This window comes from Anolis sagrei, chromosome 6 (genome assembly GCF_037176765.1).
Source record: "Anolis sagrei isolate rAnoSag1 chromosome 6, rAnoSag1.mat, whole genome shotgun sequence".
Taxonomy (NCBI): domain Eukaryota; kingdom Metazoa; phylum Chordata; class Lepidosauria; order Squamata; family Dactyloidae; genus Anolis; species Anolis sagrei.
In genome coordinates this window covers 50,036,079-50,055,566 of record NC_090026.1, presented here as the reverse complement: position 1 = coordinate 50,055,566, position 19,488 = coordinate 50,036,079, and the positions used below count along the sequence as shown (strand labels likewise).

The 19,488-nt window shown below is 42.3% G+C and overlaps 1 protein-coding gene across 1 annotated transcript; it reads left to right on the top strand.

Moving 5' to 3' along the window:
- Positions 1-1,284: 1,284 nt before the first annotated feature.
- LOC132778374 (glucose-6-phosphatase catalytic subunit 1-like) lies at positions 1,285-18,371 on the top strand. Its single transcript, XM_060781263.2, has 5 exons — positions 1,285-1,579; positions 5,088-5,197; positions 10,824-10,929; positions 14,482-14,597; positions 17,398-18,371. Exons 1-5 carry the CDS (start codon positions 1,350-1,352, stop codon positions 17,907-17,909), a joined length of 1,074 nt encoding a protein of 357 aa, XP_060637246.2. The 5' UTR covers positions 1,285-1,349; the 3' UTR covers positions 17,910-18,371.
- The last annotated feature ends 1,117 nt before the right edge of the window (positions 18,372-19,488 follow it).

Here is a 19,488-nt window from a genome sequence, read left to right as displayed (position 1 = left end):
GACATACAAACATATACAGACATACACAGAGGCTATTTAACTTTTTCTGGCCGCCAGGGGAGCTGTCGCTTTCATTGTCCATCTGCGACGCTGATGAAGCACTTTCCGCATTCCCCGCATGCTTCCCCGCTGGAATGCTTTGCTGGAGTGTTCCTTTATGGCCTCATAAATCAGTTAGCCTCCCCACACTTTAAGGTGGTACCTTTTTTTCCTACTTGACAGACGCAACTGTCTTTCAGGTTGCAAAGGTCTACAACAGGCTACACACAATTGGTTGGAAACCCACTCCAACCCGGGCTGACTTCGAACTCATGACCTTTTGGTCAGAGTGATCTTAATGCAGCTGACACTTCATAATTAAGCATAATTAAAAACCTTGACTCGAGTATAAGCCGAGGGAGACTTTTTCAGCATAAAAAATGACTGAAAAACTAGGCTTATACTCAAGTATATACAGTAATTATGATATACTGTAGATTCACTAATTTGGGAATGATCTCCTAAATATTAGTTAATTGTGAAAAACACTGTAAATTGAATTACCACAGTTGCCATTTATTCTGGTTGGGAGAGCTTCTTTTTTTTGTTCATGTCAGGAACGACTTGAGAAACTGCAAGTCGCTTCTGGTGTAAGAGAAAATTGACCATCTGCAAGGACGTTGCCCATGGGACGCCCAGATTTTTTTTATGTTTTTACCATCCTTGTGGGAGGCTTCTCTCATGTCCTCGCGTGAGGAGCTGGAGCTAATAGAGGGAGCTCATTCGAGGAGCTGGAGCTGATAGAGGGAGCTCATTCACACTCATCCCGGATTCGAACCTGCAATCTGTCGGTCTTCAGTCCTGCCGGCACAGAGGTTTAACTCACTGCACCACCGTGGGGAGAGCTATATTATCTTGAGGTATTCCTATTATCAGTCTGACTTACTGAGATCTGGAAAACTTCAGCTGAAGGAGTTGTACACACACAATTAGAAATAATCAATCAAAAATTGGGGAAGGGTATGGAGTAACATTACTGATGTTTCCTTATATCCAGGGGACAGAGGGACAGTTTTTATCTCTTTCCAAGTATGGCAAAGAATTAACTAACACATTCGCAGTGATGACAACAGGCTTTTTTGGATGGCATGTCCCTCTTACATAAGTTCCTTTCAACTTGTTTGTCCCAAGCTGGGGAGGTGGGGAAAGTACCTTTGATCAGGAGGTGTTTTTGTGGCCAAAGTGATTTTGGGTCCAAAGCTCAAGCTGCCATACACCAACCGGAGGGATAAAAGGCAGCGAGAGCTGTATAAGGCTGCAGTACAGCCTGAGCACAGCTCCGAAGAGTTTCTGTCTCATCCCCTGAAACCATGGAAGCCAGCATGGATCTTCTCCATCACGCCGGCATCCAAGCCACGCACTACCTCCAAACAAGCTACCCAGGATCCCAGGATTGGTTCCTCTTTGTCTCTTTTGCTGCCGATCTCCGAAACACCTTTTTTGTTCTCTTCCCCATCTGGTTCCATCTCTGTGAAGCAGTAGGGATCAAGCTCATCTGGGTAGCTGTGATCGGCGACTGGTTGAACCTCGTATTCAAGTGGTAAGTCATCTGCCACTTTTCTATGCTTATCACATGTATGTAGGCTAAGCTCAAATAAGGTTTTTGAAGGACAGAAAGTTTTCCTTCAACAAATTATCAATTTGGGATTGGGAAAGGAAATCTTTCAGCTCAGAGAGCATGGCTTTTGAGAAGTCTGGACCATCATGAATCCTGGCTAGATCTTTACTGCCATATAGAATCATAGAATCAAAGAGTTGGAAGAGACCTCACGGGCCATCCCGTCCAACCGCCTGCCAAGAAGCAGGAATATTGCATTCAAATCACCCCTGACAGATGGCCATCCAGCCTCTGTTTAAAAACTTCCAAAGAAGGAGCCTCCACCACACTCCGAAGCAGAGAGTTCCACTGCTGAATGGCTCTCACAGTCAGGAAGTTCTTCCTCATGTTCAGATGGAATCTCCTTTCTTGTAGTTTGAAGCCATTGTTCCTTGTCGTAATCTCCATGGAAGCAGTAAACAAGCTTGCTTCCTCTTCCCTGTGGCTTCCTCTCACATATTTATACATGGCTATCATATCTCCTCTCAGCCTTCTCTTCTTCAGGCTAAACATGCCCCCTCCTTAAGCCACTCCTCATAGGGCTTGTTCTCCAGACCCTTGATCATTTTAGTCACCCTCCTCTGGACACATTCCAGCTTGTCAACATCTCTCTTCAATTGTGGTGCCCAGAATTGGACACAATATTCCAGGTGTGGCCTAACCAAAGCGGAATAGAGGGGTAGCATGGCTTCCCTAGATCTAGACACTATGCTCCTATTGATGCACGCCAAAATCCCATTGGGTTTTTTTGCCGCCACATCACATTGTCGGCTCATGTTTAACTTGTTGTCCACGAGGGCTCCAAGATCTTTTTCACACGTACTGCTCTCGAGCCAGGCATTATCCCCCGTTCTGTATCTTTGCATTTCATTTTTTCTGCCTAAGTGGAGTATCTTGCATTTGTCACTGTTGAACTTCAACAGTTTGAAACTGCATTCAATGATCAGTGGAGACTCATATAATTAAATTCAGTGCAGGGTGTTTAAGGACCATGTAATGCAGATTCGAGCTGCATAATACAGCAGTGTAGATTATTAATATTTATTATTATATTTATTTATATCCACCTTTATCTCTCCTGAAGGCCTCCATTTTTCAGAAATTAATATTTTCAGATTTATCTATCAGAATATGAAAAAATCGTTTAGAAAGGTGAGCCTGATGGAACAAGATTTCACATGGCTTTCTTCTCTCTAGTATTCTTTTCCTTCCTTCCTTCCTTCCTTCCTTCCTTCCTTCCTTCCTTCCTTCCTTCCTTTATTATTTATTTATTTATTTATAGTTTTGATATTATTATTTATTATTTACAGCTTTTATATTCCGCCCTTCTCACCCCGCAGGGGACTCAGGGAGGATTACAGTGTACACATATATGGCAAACATTCAATGTCAATTTTTGACATACAAACATATACAGACATACACAGAGGCTATTTAACTTTTTCTGGCCACCAGGGGAGCTGTCGCTTTCATCGTCCATCTGCGACGCTGATGAAGCACTTCCGCATTCCCCGCATGCTTCCCCGCTGGAATGCTTTGCTGGAGTCATCTTTATGGCCTCATAAATCAGTTAATTAAGCCTCCCCACACTTTAAGGTGGTACATAATTTTCCTACTTGACAGATGTCAAGTAGGAAAATTGTCTTTCAGGTTGCAAAGGTCGACAACAGGCTACACAATTGGCTGGAAACCCACTCCAACCCGGGCCGGCTTCGAATTCATAACCTTTTGGTCAGAGTGATCTTAATGCAGCTTACACTCAGCCAGCTGTGCCACAATCCTGGTGCCTTTCTCACCCCTGCGGGGATCCCTTCCTTTTTTCCTTCCTTCCTTCCTTCCTTCCTTCCTTCCTTCCTTCCTTCCTTCCTTCCTTATTTAAGTTCTGAGTTGTTTTGATGGGTCCAAGGGATGTGGAGAAGGTCTCCAAGACTCTTAATAAGTTATGTAACTTATGTTAAGTTATGTTCAAAGGTGGCATCGAGGAAGTTCATTATTCGTGCAAGGAAACAGGAGATGAACAAGTTCTCTTAGACCCCTTCAGCACTTCCCTATATCCCAAAATTTGATTGCAGATTATCTACTTTAAATTTGATTATATGAGTCTCCACTGCCAAATAATCTGGGATCAGATCCTGGGATATAGGGGCAGTGTGGAAGGGGCTTTTCTCTTCTCTATCAGATGTCAGTCTACCAAAAGCAAAGGACTCCCTTAATAATAATAATAATAATAATAATAATAATAATAATAATAATAATAATAAACAACTTTATTTGTAACCCGCCACCATCTCCCCAAAGGGGACTCTTTATTTGAAGGGGTTTTTCTCTTCTCTATCAGATGTCAGTCTACCAAAAGCAAAGGACTCCCTTAATAATAATAATAATAACAATAATAATAATAATAATAATAATAAACAACTTTATTTGTAACCCACCACCATCTCCCCAAAGGGGACTCAGGGCCACTAACATGATCCCAAGCCCAAAATAATGCAACATAAATAGATACAAAATAACAGGGAAATACATCATAACAAAATATATAAAATAACAAATAAAATAAAGAATATAAAATGGTATAATAAAATCAAACACAAAGGGCAGGCCAGATGTATGAGATAAAATCTTAAAAGGTTAAAACCCTGGGTGAGTTAGGCATAAAAAGTGCATTTATGAGAGAGGAGCCCAACAACTGGGGACAACTGTAGGTGGAAACAGACAAATTTATTTATTTATTTATTTATTTATTTATTTCGGGCACTTCTACCCCACCCTTCTCAACCCCCGAGGGGGGACTCAGGCCGGCTTACAACCGGCACAATTTGATGCCAACAATTCAACAGATAAATTACATAACAGTAATAACCACAATAGTTAAAACAATCAATTAAAACAATAACAATTAAAAGCCAATCTAGTGGTCAACGTTCACTGAGTTCTAATATCCATAAGTCCATTCAGCATTACCATAGTCCATTCCAATTTCTGGTCGTCATTACCTTGTCAGTCTGCCAGATTACTCGAAAGCCTGGTCCCATATCCATGTTTTCAGCTTCCTTCTGAAGGAGAGGAGGGATGTTGATGACCTAATTTCCCCGGGGAGTGAATTCCACAGGCGAGGGGCCACCACCGAGAAGACCCTGTCCCTCGTCCCCGCCAGCCTCACTTGTGATAGAGGCGGGGCCGAGAGCAGGGCCTCCCCCGAAGATCTTAAACTCCGAGGTGGGACATAGAAGGAGATACGTTCTTCGGAGTGGTCACTCTCCGAAGGCACATTGGAAGAGCCAAGTTTGTAGATCTTTTTTGAGGTCTTTAGGCAGAGCTGTCTGCTTGCTAACAGTCTGAATCTATATGTACAATATTGTATTGCTTGGGTCCTTAGCTTGTCCCCTATTGCCTTTGACAAACCCATTTAGTTCCACAATGTATCTAATATACCCTCTCTCTGTAGGATTCTGTTTGGACAGAGACCCTACTGGTGGGTCCATGAGGCTAGTTTCTACCACAACACCTCAGCCCCTGTGATCCAACAGTTTCCAGTGACTTGTGAAACTGGCCCAGGTAAGTTTTTTTTAATTATCCAAAAGAAGGTATTGACAAGCTGGAATGTGTCCAGAGATATTGACAAGCTGAAATGTGTCCAGAGGAGGGTGACTAAAATGATCAAGGGTCTGGAGAACAAGCCCTATGAGGAGCGGCTTAAGGAGCTGGGCATGTTTAGCCTGAAGAAGAGAAGGCTGAGAGGAGATATGATAGCCATGTATAAATATGTGAGAGGAAGCCACAGGGAGGAGGGAGCAAGCTTGTTTTCTGCTTCCCTGGAGACTAGGACGCGGAACAATGGCTTCAAACTACAAGAGAGGAGATTCCATCTGAACATGAGGAAGAACTTCATGACTGTGAGAGCCGTTCAGCAGTGGAACTCTCTGCCCCGGAGTGTGGTGGGGGCTCCTTCTTTGGAAGCTTTTAAACAGGGGCTGGATAGCCGTCTGTCAGGGGTGATTTGAGTGCAATGTTCCTGCTTCTTGGCAGGGGGTTGGACTGGATGGCCCATGAGGTCTCTTCCAACTCTTTGATTCTATGATTCAATGATTTTAAGGTTGTTATAGTAGAGCTGGAGTGTGTGTGGTGTGTGTGTGAAGTGGCCCACAAAAAGTTGTTGAACTGCAGCTATCAGCATTCTTTAACTCTTTAAGCTGCTCCTCATAGGGCTTGTTCGTACAAGCTAGGATTAATGGGAGTTGTAGTCCAATAACATCTGGAGGACCACATAATTCCGATCTATGAACTAGAGAATAATGTTCCCTTTACAAAAGGGTGACAGCATCACACTGAAAGAAGTGAGGTATATTGTTTTGTTTGGATGCTTTGTACATGCTGGAGCTCAACTTAGGCGCAATTAGTTACACCAAATAATACAAGGCTACTACAAGAAATCAAGGTTCTGCATACACAAATAGCAACATTAACAACCTCAATTGTAGATAAGAAAAATTTAATTTCTAAAACTAGAAAAAGGAAAAATATTTGTCCTCCCCAATGAAACATGAAAAGCATACGGCCTATTACTTGTCTGTGATTTGACCAGTTGTACACGATGGAGCAACAAGGAATATTACAAGCCATTCCAATATCAAATAGACTTAAACATGTGGTACAATTGAAATGGCAGGTTTAGACTCATAGAGTTGGAAGAGACCTCATGGGCCATCCAGTCCAACCCCCTGCCAAGAAGCAGGAAAATTGCATTCAAAAATACCTCCGACAGATGGCCATCCAGCCTCTGTTTAAAAGCTTACAAAGAAGGAGCCTCTACCACACTCTGGGGCAGGGAGTTCCACTGCTGAACAGCTCTCACAGTCAGGAAGTTCTTCGTAATGTTCAGATGGAATCTCCTTTCTTGTAGTTTGAAGCCATTGTTCCATGTCCTAGTCTCCAGGGCAGCAGTAAACAAGCTTGCTCCCTCCTCCCTGTGACTTCCTCTCACGTATTTATACATAGCTATCATGTATAAACATTAAGTAGAGCAAGCTTTCCCTACCTGCAGCCCAAGACAGCTATATAGGCGGCCCAATACAAAATTGTAAACTTACTTGAACCATTATGAGATTTTTTGGTGATTTTTAAAAATCTCAGTTGCACAGTTCTTGAATCAAAGTTTGAGTCGCCTGAGGGCTGAGAAAAGCGGTATATAAATAAAGTAAATAAATAGGCAACAACAGAATGGAATGTTACATCCACAAATATTGGAGTACTAACTATGATTTATATGATTTTATGTCTGAATGCATCTCCCCTTATGAACTTTCTAGTACTTTAAGATCGTCTTGGGAGGCCCTGCTCTCGATTCCGCCTTTGTTACAAGCATGGCTGGCAGGGACAAGAGACAGGGCCTTCTCAGTGGTGGCCCCTTGGCTATCTAATGCTCTCCCTAGGGATATTAGATTGGCCCCCTCCCTTTTAACATTTCAGAAGAAAGTCAAGACTTGGCTTTTTGAGCAAGCATTTGCAAATACAGCGTAACGGGCATAGGAAAATGGACTGACTGGACGAATGTAATTAGACAATGTTTTAACAAGGAGACTCGAAATGACATATGTTTTTATTGATTTTTATCATAAAAATTGTTTGACTGTTCTATTGTTTTGCTTGATGTTTTATTATTTGCTTATGAGTTTTACTGTGTATTGTACGTTGTTGTCGGCGGCCTCGGCCTTTGTAAGCCGCATCGAGTCCTTTGGGAGATTTTGCGGGGTATAAATAAAGATAATAATAATAATAATAATAATAATAATTTTATATTATCTTAATTGTTTTGCTGTATTTTTATGCTTTGATGTTGACTGTAAACCACCCTGAGTTGCCTACGGGCTGAGAGGGGTGGTATAAAAATATAGCAAATAAATAAACAAATAATTGCAGCTAGAAGACCTGCACTCTCCAAAAGAGGCGGCACATAATTGGGATTATTCTGCAAGGACTTGTTTTGCTTATCTATGGTGGCAGATATCATAAATATTACACATGGACTTTTTTCCATCAGTTATTGTTAGTGTTTGTGTATTTTATATATTTTATACATGGTTCGAGACAAATCATCTTCTTCTAACGTGACCAAAAGGTTGGATACCCCTGCAGTAAAGTGGGGTGTCTGCTCCAGGTATTTGGAGTGTCACAAAGGGCAGAAATTCTTAAGTCATTTAATTTTTAACTGCTTTTTTTTTTGTCGTGTCAGGAGTAAGTCGCTTCTGGTGTGAGAGAATTGGCCGTCTGCAAGGACGTTGCCCAGGGGACGCCTGGATGATTTGATGTTTTTTTATCATCCTTGTGGGAGCTTCTCTCATGTCCCCACATGAGGAGCTGGAGCTGATAGAGGGAGCTCATCTGCATCTCCCCGGATTTGAACCTGCGACCTGTCGGTCTTCAGTCCTGCTGGCACAGGGGTTTAACCCACTGCGCCACCAGGGGCTCCATATTTTTAACTGCTGCATTTTTACTACCAGGATGGACAAAATGTACTTGTTCGCCTTTTTGTTGCTGGTGTCAAAATGTGTTGGCTTGCTTGGAGTGAATGAGTGTGCAATAATTCCTGGTCTGCCTTAAGGGCAAAATGTGTTGGGGCCCTTCCATACTACACAGTTATCCTGCTATGATTCCACTATAACTGAGATAGCTGAATCCTGTGGAATCTTGGTTTTGATTGGATGTGGGACCCTATAGCTTTATGGCTAAAAATTCTAAATGCCACTCCAGAAACTTCAAATCACATTCTAAAGCAGTGGTTCTCAACCTTCCTAATGCCGTGACCCCTTAATACAGTTCCTTATGTTGTGGTGACCCCCACCCATAACATTATTTTCTTTGCTAATTCACAACTGTAATTTTGCTGCTGTTATGAATTATCTTGTAAATATCCAATATGCGGGATGTATTTTCATTCATTTAGAACAAATACTCGATATGCCCAAATTTGAATACTGGTGGGGTTGAGGGGAGGATTGATTTTGTCATTTGGGAGTTGTAGTTGCTGGGATTTATAGTTCACCTACAATATCAAAGGGCATTCTGAACTCCACCAAGGATGGAATTGAACCAAACTTGGGACACAGAGCTCCCATGACCAACAGAAAATACTGGAAGGGTTTGGTGGGCATTGACCTTGGGTTTTGGAGTTGTAGTTCACCTACATCCAGAGAGCACAGAAGCATCTGGACCAAACTTGGCATGAATACTCAATATGCCCAAATGTGGACAATGGTGGGGTTTGGGGAAGATAGACCTTGACATTTGGGAGTTGTAGTTGCAGGGATTTCTAGTTCACCTGCAATATCAAAGGGTATTCTGAACTCCACCAAGGATGAAATTGAACCAAACTTGGGACACACAGCTCCCATGACCAACAGAAAATACTGGAAGGGTTTGATGGGCATTGACCTTGGGTTTTGGAGTTGTACTTCACCTACATCCAGAGAGCACAGAAGCATCTGGACCAAACTTGGCATGAATACTCAGTATGCCCAAATGTGAAGACTGGTGGAGTCTGGGGAAAATAGATCTTGACATTCGGGAGTTGTAGTTGCTGGGATTTATTGTTCATTACAATCAAAGAACATTCTGAACACCACCAACGATAGAATTGGCTCAAACTTCCCACATGGAATCCCCATGACCATCAGAAAATACTGTGTTTTCTTATGGTCTTTGGTGACCCCTCTGACACCCCCTCGCGACCCCCACAGGGGTCCCGACCCCCAGGTTGAGAAACACTGTTCTAAAGGATGTGAAATTATACCAGAAGGCACTCTATAGATTCTGCATCCATAGATTCTTCCCTATCTTACCTATCTGAACGCATCTCCCCTTATGAACCATTTAGGATCTTAAGATCATATTGGGGGGGGGGGGCTGCTCTTGTTACCGCCTTCGTCACAAGTACGTTTGGTGGGGATGTGTGATGAGGCCTTCTCAATGGTGGCCCCTTGGCTACGGAATGCCCTCTCTATAGATATTAGATCGGCCCCCTCCCTTTTAACATTCTGGAAAAAAGTCAAGCCATGGCTTTTTGAGCAAGCGTTCGCAAATGCAGAGAACTGACATAGGACAACAGAACGACTAGACAACGAGACTAGACAACATTTTTAACAAGGAGACACTATGGATTTATATTTTATTGACTTTGTTTATTATATGTAATGTTTTGATTGTATTTATGATATTGTAAGCATTGAATTTTACCTTGTAAACCTCCTTGAGTCACGTGCAGACTGAGAAAGACTGTTTACATATACAATAAATAAATAGATAGATAGATAGATAGATAAGGAACATGAAAGGCACTGCAGACTACTTCAACCAGAGAAGTCAGCCATAGCAGAGCACCTGATGAACCAGCCTGGACACAGCATATTATTTGAGAACACAGAAATGCTGGACCACACCAACAACCACCATGTCAGACTACACAGAGAAGCCATTGAAATCCACAAGCATGTGGACAATTTCAACAGAAAGGAAGAGACCATGAAAATGAACAAAATCTGGCTACCAGTATTAAAAAAACTCTAAAATTACAACAGCAAAACAGCAGAGAGGAAACAACCAGGCACATCTTAACACCTCTCAACCAAACATTTTCCCAGGCCCAGCCAGGCCTTCAAATGCTAATGAAGGTGGTCAGTTGAAACATTCACACCTAGTTCCAGCAGAGAAGAGCTCTGTGCCCCACCCCAGCCATTCCACAGATATATAAACCCATTGTCCTATTTCCAACAGACCTCACTACCTCTGAGGATGCTTGCCATAGATGCAGGCGAAACGTCAGGAGAAATGCCTCTAGAACGTGGCCCTATAGCCCGAAAAAACCCCACAAGAACCTAGTGATAGATAAATAGATAGACAGATAGATAAATTGAACCACTAATGGCTTGAAAAAAAATCCAAAAGGAAACCTTGATTTTGTCTTTTTATATAAGGAACACTATTTTATTATGCTGCTGTGTATAATGGGATTTCAGGATCCACTGATGTTGGTATCCTTTTGCCAGGAAGGATTGTCCTGGAATCAAACTCCAGCAGATAACAAACACTCGTTCTAAATGTGAAATATGAAAGGGCACTTGTCCAGGGCCTAAATTTTATTTTAATGATACCTTTTGAGTAATGTGTGTGATCTTTCATCCTATTTTAGGGAGCCCCTCTGGCCATGCAATGGGTTCAGCTGGTGTGTACTATGTGATGGTTATGGCCATTCTCTCCTTCATGCTGAGAAAGAAGCAGCAATCATGGAAATCCCGGTAAGAAATGTCATCTGAAGGTTGATGTGGCCTTAGAGAAATAAACTAGAGAATTCTAAGTACCTCATCAGACTATATATCTCAAGCTTCCATAGGATAGAAGGCCATATCAACCAACTGTAACTGTGTATCTTTGGCTTGGGTATGAGTAACAGGCAGTGATAAGAACTATCAATGGGTTTCAAGGGGAATTCAACAATAGAAGGGATAAGCAGTATTATGGCAACACTTACTGTATAACTAATAGTTTAGACCTTTGGCCCTTTCACATCACGCAATTGTAGTCCCATGGCACCACTTTAACTGTTATGACTTTGAGTCTCTTTCGGGAGACATATAGCAGGGTATAAATATAATAATAATAATAATAATAATAATAATAATAATAATAATGACTGCTCCTGCAGAATCCTGGGTTACATAGACTAACGAGAGACTAGAATTCTCTTGCTGAGATTCCTAAATAACTTTCCTTATGTATTGTCGAAGGCTTTCATGGCCGGAATCACTGGGTTGTTGTAGGTTTTTTCGGGCTATATGGCCATGGTCTAGAGGCATTCTCTCCTGACGTTTCACCTGCATCTATGGCAAGCATCCTCAGAGGTAGTGAGGTCTGTTGGAACTAGGAAAAAGGGTTTATATATCTGTGGAATGACCAGGGTGGGACAAAGGACTCTTGTCTGCTGGAGCTAGGTGTGAATGTTTCAACTGACCACCTTGATTTGTATATAATGACCTGACATTCACACCTAGCTCCAGCAGACAAGAGTCCTTTGTCCCATCTTGGTCATTCCACAGATATATAAACCCTTTTACCTAGTTCCAACAGTCCTCACTACCTCTGAGGATGCTTGCCATAGATGCAGGCGAAATGTCAGGAGAGAATGCCTCTAGATCATGGCCATATAGCCCGAAAAAACCTACAACAACCCAACTTTCCTTATATTGCAAATGCCAGGATTCCATTGGATGGAGGCACTGCAGTTAAAGTGGAATCATAGTGTGATAATTGTCTAAACAATTCAGAAGCTACATAGAAGGGAAGGAGACGAGAACCATCAGTTTCCATCTTTAAGACTGGGTCTCAGAGATCACAAAAAGTGAGAGAAGCTATCCTTTGGTATTCGCTTTTGAAATCCAGATTTGCTACTGGAAACAAACAAACAAAAATCAAGAATAAGAAACAGTATTTTCATTAAAATCACTACCTAGATAGAGTTGAAGAAGTCTGACTAGGATCTGAACAAAAACAAAAGTTAAATATTTGGTATTGTGGCACTATTTTCTAGAAATCCTTGATCAAATGTAGCAATGATTCAGCAGTCGTGGTCTCTGATTTCTAGGTCATTTGAATCTGCTCCAAGATTAAAAGGAGCTATCCAGAGTGCTGAAACACATCTTCAAAATAGATTCGGCATCTTCAATTGTCCCTTGAAATCTTGGACCAAACCCCACCCACCACTGACTCCATAGATTTCAGGAACCACACAGGGAGATCTGATATTTATTTATGTATCGTGTCATCAGCAACCATACCATTGTATTACATTTCTAACAGAACAAAACAAACAAACAGATTTTAAAAAAATCTGATGAGCCACGTATAGATAAGGAAAACACACTTCTTTGGGTTGCAGACAAAAGTATTTGTGTGAACCTGTTTGGTTAGACTCTTACATTTTTACCAAGACGTTTCTCTGCATTTTCAGTGACTTTCCAGTTAAAAAATTATTATTATTATTATTATTAATAATAATAATAATAATAATTTCCCATATTTATACCCTATTACTTCTCTACCCCCCAAGGGGGACTCAGGACGGCTTACAATGGGCACCGATACAATTACATAACAATTACAATAATAAAAACACAATTGAACATAAATCATAGTTAAAACAATACATAAGCAATCATTAAAACAGTAAAACAGTCTCGTCAGCTGTATTGCTGTTCCAGTCAATGTCCCTCTAAAGTGCTACTTACAACTACTGTCTGAAAGCCTGGTCCCAAAACCATGATTTTAATATCTTTCTAAAAGCCAGGAGGGAGGGAACCAATCTTACTTCATTTGGGAGTGTGTTCCATAGGCAGGGGGCCACAGCTGAGAAGGCCCTGTCTCTTGTACCCGCCAGACACATTTGTGCTGTTGACAGGAGTGAGAGCAGGCCCTCCCAGGATGATCTTAGATTTCGAGGTGGGACTTAGGGGTGGATGCGTTCGGACAAGTAAGCTGGGCAAGAACCATATTTTTACTCTGTTTTAATTATAATAATGTAGTGTGGAGCCCCCGGTGGCGCAGTGGGTTAAACCCCTGTGCCGGCAGGACTGAAGACTGACAGGTCGCAGGTTCGAATCCAGGGAGAGGCGGATGAGCTCCTTTTATCAACTCCAGCTCCTCATGCGGGGACATGAGAGAAGCTTCCCACAAGGATGATAAAAATATCAATTCATCCGGGTGTCCCTGGGCAACGTCCTTGCAGACGACCAATTATCTCACACCAGAAGTGACTTGCAATTTCTCAAATCGCTCCTGACACAACAAAAAAAAATCGTAACGTGGCAAATCCTTTTTGTCTTACTAAAAATAACAAAGTCAAACAACTGGGATAGTGGAATGACAATGACAGCAGTGTCATATCAGTTGAGAAGCTAGGAGAAAACAAGATGGGAACAACCTGTTGAAAACACAGCTTTCATGTGAAAACTTTCTTCACCTGAGATGGCATGAATGGGAAGCAACGGGCAGCATTTCATATCATGCAAAAATGCATTAATAATAATAATAATAACAACAACAACAATAGACGCATGGGAAGTGTCTGACGTATGATCAAGATCAGTATAGTTATCTTGTTTGCTGTGTATCAATCTTGCTGTATACAAATAATAATAATAATAATAATAATAATAATAATAATAATAATAAACTTTATATCCCACCACCATCCACAGCTTAGCTTTTCAAAGCCTAAAGTTATGGCAATGTTAGACTTGGGATTTTATCGTATGGAGTCACTATTCTCCTGCAATTGCACAAGAAGTGGGAATGGATACATACTAATATGTACATCCTATTATCACATTTCTCTCCATTTGCATAATTTACCAATCCATAGACTGGCACTTATACTTCTTCATACCCTTGTAATCCCACCTTGCAGCATTTCTACTGCTCTTTATTATTTTAAAAACAATTTCTCAGTTGCAGCAGTGGTTAATGTTTAAAAAGCCAAATATTATTATAATTAAAAAAAACAACTCAGGAGTCACTTCATTGAGAAGATAGAGGGTGGGAATGTTGCAGAAAAATGGCTGGATTGACAATTGTTGACAGGCTTTGATTGTCAATAGCAGGGAATGGGCTAATCGCAAAGTGGTGGCAGATATGGGATGAGTATGCCAGTTTGCATCTCTCATGTAATAAAGTCCAGGTGGCAGAAGTAGAAAAAATTTTTTTTTGTTTTTTTGTTTTTTTGGCAGCAATGCCTGACATAAAAACTTGCCCGGAGTCCCTCTTATTTATTTTTTTTCTTTTGCCTCCTTTTGCAGCTTCATCAGAGCCATGCTGTGGACTACTTTTTGGGCCATTCAAGTCTGTGTCTGCCTCTCCCGTGTCTTCATTGCTGCCCATTTTCCTCACCAAGTCATTGCTGGTGTCTTCTCAGGTCAGTGCGGTCCTTGTGCCATTTGCTCTCAAACAAAGGCTGATCTGGCCGGGGTGGTCCATGCCTTGGTCACCTCTAGATTGGACTACTGTAATGTGCTCTACGTGGGGTTGCCCTTGAAAATGGCTCGGAAATTCCAACTGCTCCAACGGGCAGCGGCCAGGATGTTAACTGGTGCGCCTTACAGAGAGAGGTCAACCCTTCTGTTCAAGGAGCTCCATTGGCTGCCGTTTATTTTCCGAGCCCAATTTAAAGTGCAGGTGCTTACCTACAAAGCCCTAAACAGTTTGGGACCATCCTACCTGCGCGACCGCATCTCCGTTTATGAACCCACGCATTCACTTCGTTCATCCGGAGAGGCCCTGCTAGTGATTCCGCCTGCATTGCAGGCGCGTTTGGTAGGGACGCGAGACAGGGCCTTTTCTGTGGTGGCCCCCCGACTCTGGAACACCCTCCCCAAAGATCTTAGACAGGCCCCTACATTGGCAGTCTTTAGAAAGAACTTGAAGACCTGGCTGTTCCAATGTGCTTTTCCAGAATAGGAAAACTCCAATACCAAGTCCCAGAAGCACTTTATTAGAATTAAGATTGCTGCACACTGCACACTGCACTTACCCTATAATCCTTATATACCACCTGTCACATCAGCACTTTTAATTCTGTACCCATTACTTTGGCCCGGCCCAGTTTCATTGTGTCTTGGTGTATTGTTTATTGCTTGTTGTTTAATATTGCTTTAATTGTTTTTAATTTGCTTTGGGTTCTGTATTGTTATGTTGTGTTTTGAGGCCTAGGCCTTTGTAGGCCGCATCGAGTCCTTCGGGAGATGCTAGCGGGGTACAAATAAAGTTAATAATAATAATAATAATAATAATAATAAACGTATTGTAGATTTAGACAAAGGTGCAGCTGTTACAATACTCTACTGTTCCTGCCTTGTAGCCCACTGCAAATATTACGTTCTACTGTATAGTTCATGCCAGGATTTGAAATGATATTGTAATGACTATTAAAATGGAACCATAGGTCCTTATCTCACTACACTGTCATAGCGCTATTATTCCACTTTAACTACCAAGGGCAATCTCTTAAGAATTCCTGAGATTTACGCTTTCTGGAAATGCATTTAGGATTCACAACCAGAGTGTTCTTGGGCCTAATAGAACTATAAACCACAGAATTCCATAGAATGCATCCATGGCAATTAAAGTGGAATAATAGCACTATAAAATTGCAGTGTTAGAGTATTTATAATGCTGTAATTGTACAATATGGAAGGGCCTTGAGAGTGCTATATCTCACTTACATAATCTATTTTGCAAATAGGCTTGATTGATCAAAAAATGGTTCAAGACTCGTTTCGGATGTAGGTGGTTCGATTCTAAAGTCAATTCCGATTTTCACAGAAAATATTTCTTCAAAACCTTTAGAAACTTCTGAGATTTCAGAATCCTTTTGTTAATGGTTTGAAAGTGTTATTTCCTGTTTCATTGGGTGGTATTTACTTTGAAAGTAGTTGTTTTACTCCAGAAGCAGGGAAAAGCAAGTGGAGGGAATTTAAAACTGGCTTGAGCTGAGGCCAGGAAATTCCTTCCTTCTCTGGCTTAAAACTGGCTTCTCTGGCTTGAGCCGAGGCCAGAGAAGGAAGGAATTTCCTCTGCTTGTCCCCACTTCTGGTTCCTCTGCCTCAGATTGAGCTGAGGCCAGGGACCAGAAGTGGGGAAAAGCAAGCGGAGGAAATTCCTTCCTTCTCTGGTTTAAAGCTGGCTTCTCTGGCTTTAAAACTGGCTTCTCTGGCTTGAGCCGAGACCAGGAAATTCCTTCCTTCTCTGGTTTAAAGCTGGCTTCTCTGGCTTTAAAACTGGCTTCTCTGGCTTGAGCCGAGACCAGGAAATTCCTTCCTTCTCTGGTTTAAAACTGGCTTCTCTGGCTTTAAAACTGGCTTCTCTGGTTTGAGCCGAGACCAGGAAATTCCTTCCTTTTCTGGTTTAAAGCTGGCTTCTCTGGCTTTAAAACTGGCTTCTCTGGCTTGAACCGAGGCCAGGAATTTCCTTCCTTCTCTGGTTTAAAACTGGCATCTCTGGCTTTAAAATTGGCTTCTCTGGCTTGAGCCGAGGCCAGGAAATTCCTTCTTTCTCTGGTTTAAAACTGGCTTCTCTGGCTTTAAAATTGGCTTCTCTGGCTTGAGCCGAGGCCAGGAAATTCCTTCCTTCTCTGGTTTAAAACTGGCATCTCTGGCTTTAAAATTGGCTTCTCTGGCTTGAGCCGAGGCCAGGAAATTCCTTCTTTCTCTGGTTTAAAACTGGCTTCTCTGGCTTTAAAATTGGCTTCTCTGGCTTGAGCCGGGGCCAGGAAATTCCTTCTTTCTCTGGTTTAAAACTGGCTTCTCTGGCTTGAGCCGAGGCCAGGAAATTCCTTCTTTCTCTGGTATAAAACTGGCATCTCTGGCTTTAAAATTGGCTTCTCTGGGTTGGGCCGAGGCCAGGAAATTCCTTCCTTCTCTGGTATAAAACTGGCTTCTCTGGCTTTAAAACTGGCTTCTCTGGCTTGAGCCGAGGCCAGGGACCAGAAGCAGGGAAAAGCTGAATCATTTCTGATTCACTTCCTGAGTCGTAACAAAAATGGCGGAAAAAGCTTCGGAAGGGCAAAGGGACTTTCATTTTTCTAAAAAGTTTTGATATCACTTCAAAAAGATAATTTGGACTCTATCCATGCCTGTTTGCAAAACACATTGCAATCTGTGTTGTGAAAAAATCCTATCTGACTTGGAATGTTCTGCCTCCTCCTTCTTCCAATCCAGGCATGTTGGTGGCTGAGTCTTTCCAGCGCATACACTCCATCTATGACGGGAGCCTGCGGAGGTATTTGGGTACCACCCTTTTCCTCTTCTCCTTTGCCCTGGGCTTCTATGTACTGCTCAAAGTGCTGGGCGTGGACCTCCTATGGACCTTGGAGAAAGCCAAGAGATGGTGTGAGCATCCTGAGTGGGTGCACTTGGACACCACACCTTTTGCCGGCCTCCTACGCAACCTGGGTGTGCTCTTTGGACTGGGACTGGCACTCAACTCCCCAATGTACACAGAGAGCTGCAAGGGGAAGAAAGGGCAGCAGCGGACCTTCCGAATGAGCTGTATAGGAGCCTCGCTCTTTATCCTCCACCTCTTTGACTCTTTCAAGCCTCCTGCCAAGGTGGAGCTGCTCTTCTACATACTCTCTTTCTGCAAGAGTGCGGCAGTGCCCCTGGCAGCAGTTGCTCTCATCCCCTATTGTGTCTCCCAGTTGCTCAGTCAACAGGACAAAAAAAATGTTTAGTAGTGGAGACTGGAATTGTGTATGGAATCTAAAGAGAGAGACTGAGAAACCTTGGGGAGCAAAGGACACTGCTGTTGAGGACTGTCTTAAACTTGGTTTTATCGACCATCTGGGTCCTGTGGGCCACTGCATGGATCATGGCCTTTGCTGGACTGAGTCTGACGTTGGCCAAGCTGCCCCTTAACATACCAACCAGCTTTCCTTTGTTATTCCCCAATAGGATGCAGATCTTTCCGTGCTCTTTAGAAAGGAGGGCACTACATAGTACACCACTAGCCCTGTTGTCCACCATCAGGAAAATCGGTTAACAGCTTGGTGACTTCTACCTGAGGTCACCCAAGATGTTCCGTTTGAGAACATTTTTCTTATGCATATCTTGCGGGTGGTGCTAGTAGGGCTGGCCCTTGGGAACATGTTGAGAGTCCTACAAGTTGGGGTATCTTCAGTTGGCCACTCAGAAAATAGCATGCCATGGCCACCAGGATGTCACCAAGACCTGACCGTTTTTGGGCATGTCCAGGCTTACGATGGCTGACACAGTTTACTGCAACTTCTGTTCTTCATATTTTTGTAATAAAAACATTTTATAGCAATGAGTGACCATTTGTTACAAATGTTCATTTTATTATTTTTACATCTGAAATATAGTCACATTTGCTACCAATCAGGCCCGTAGCCAGGATTTCGTTTCGGGGAGGGGGGGGGGCCTAATTTTTTTTCAGGGGGGGTTCAGGGGGGGCTGAGTCTGAGTGAAAGAGGATCTAGCCTAGCAAACCTTTTGTATCATTACCCCAATACCCCCATGCATATGGGATATATTGAGTATGGTGATCAGATCATGATATGAATAAACATAACAGTTTAAATAATGCACCAGTAAGGCCTTTTCGCGAACCACCATGAGAATTTCGGGGGGAGCTGAAGCCCCTCAAGCCCCCCCCCCCCCCCCCAGCTACATGCCTGCTACCAATGAAACAATACTAAGCATTGGGGAAGTAAAGGCGAACTCTGTTTTGTTTTGGTGGCAGTGATGGTGCTATGATGCAGATATACAATGAGAAGTAGACATGCTCAAAATGCTTCTTTTCATTTCACTTTAGTAGAGTTGGCAACCTTTTTCTTCCCTTTAAGACAACATCGAATGTAGAAGCAGTCTTGCTGGATGGCAAGACTGAGGAAACAAACCAAACATATGGCTGTAATAAGCTGGGAGGAGTTATAAGACTGTTAAGCCCAAGAGCTAAAAGAGTTGAAAGAATCACACAATTCTCCAGACATTGTTAGACTAGTATTCCTAACCATCAGTTATGCTGATCGAAAGTGCTGGATATTTCAGTGGGAAAACCTATGAACGGCTACATGATTCTCAGCACAGTCTAACGCTATCCAGTTGCCCACTGATACTGTCTTATAGTATGACTAGCCATCCCCTGCCATGCGTTGCTGTGGCCCAGTCTGGTGATCTGAAAAAAATAAAGTAATGAAAAAGTGTTGGTTTCTAATATATGTAATTTCTTTATGTTTGTGGGTAAACAGTATTTCTTGCTTCTTCTTTGTCTGGTTTGCCTACTCTGGAACA

Coding starts and splice junctions, on each gene's coding strand:
- LOC132778374 (XM_060781263.2), top strand. CDS start 1,350: ATGGAAGCCAGCATGGATCTTCTCCATCACGCCGGCATCCAAGCCACG. Junction 1,580..5,087: donor TTGAACCTCGTATTCAAGTG/GTAAGTCATCTG, acceptor CTCTCTCTGTAG/GATTCTGTTTGGACAGAGAC. Junction 5,198..10,823: donor GACTTGTGAAACTGGCCCAG/GTAAGTTTTTTT, acceptor ATCCTATTTTAG/GGAGCCCCTCTGGCCATGCA.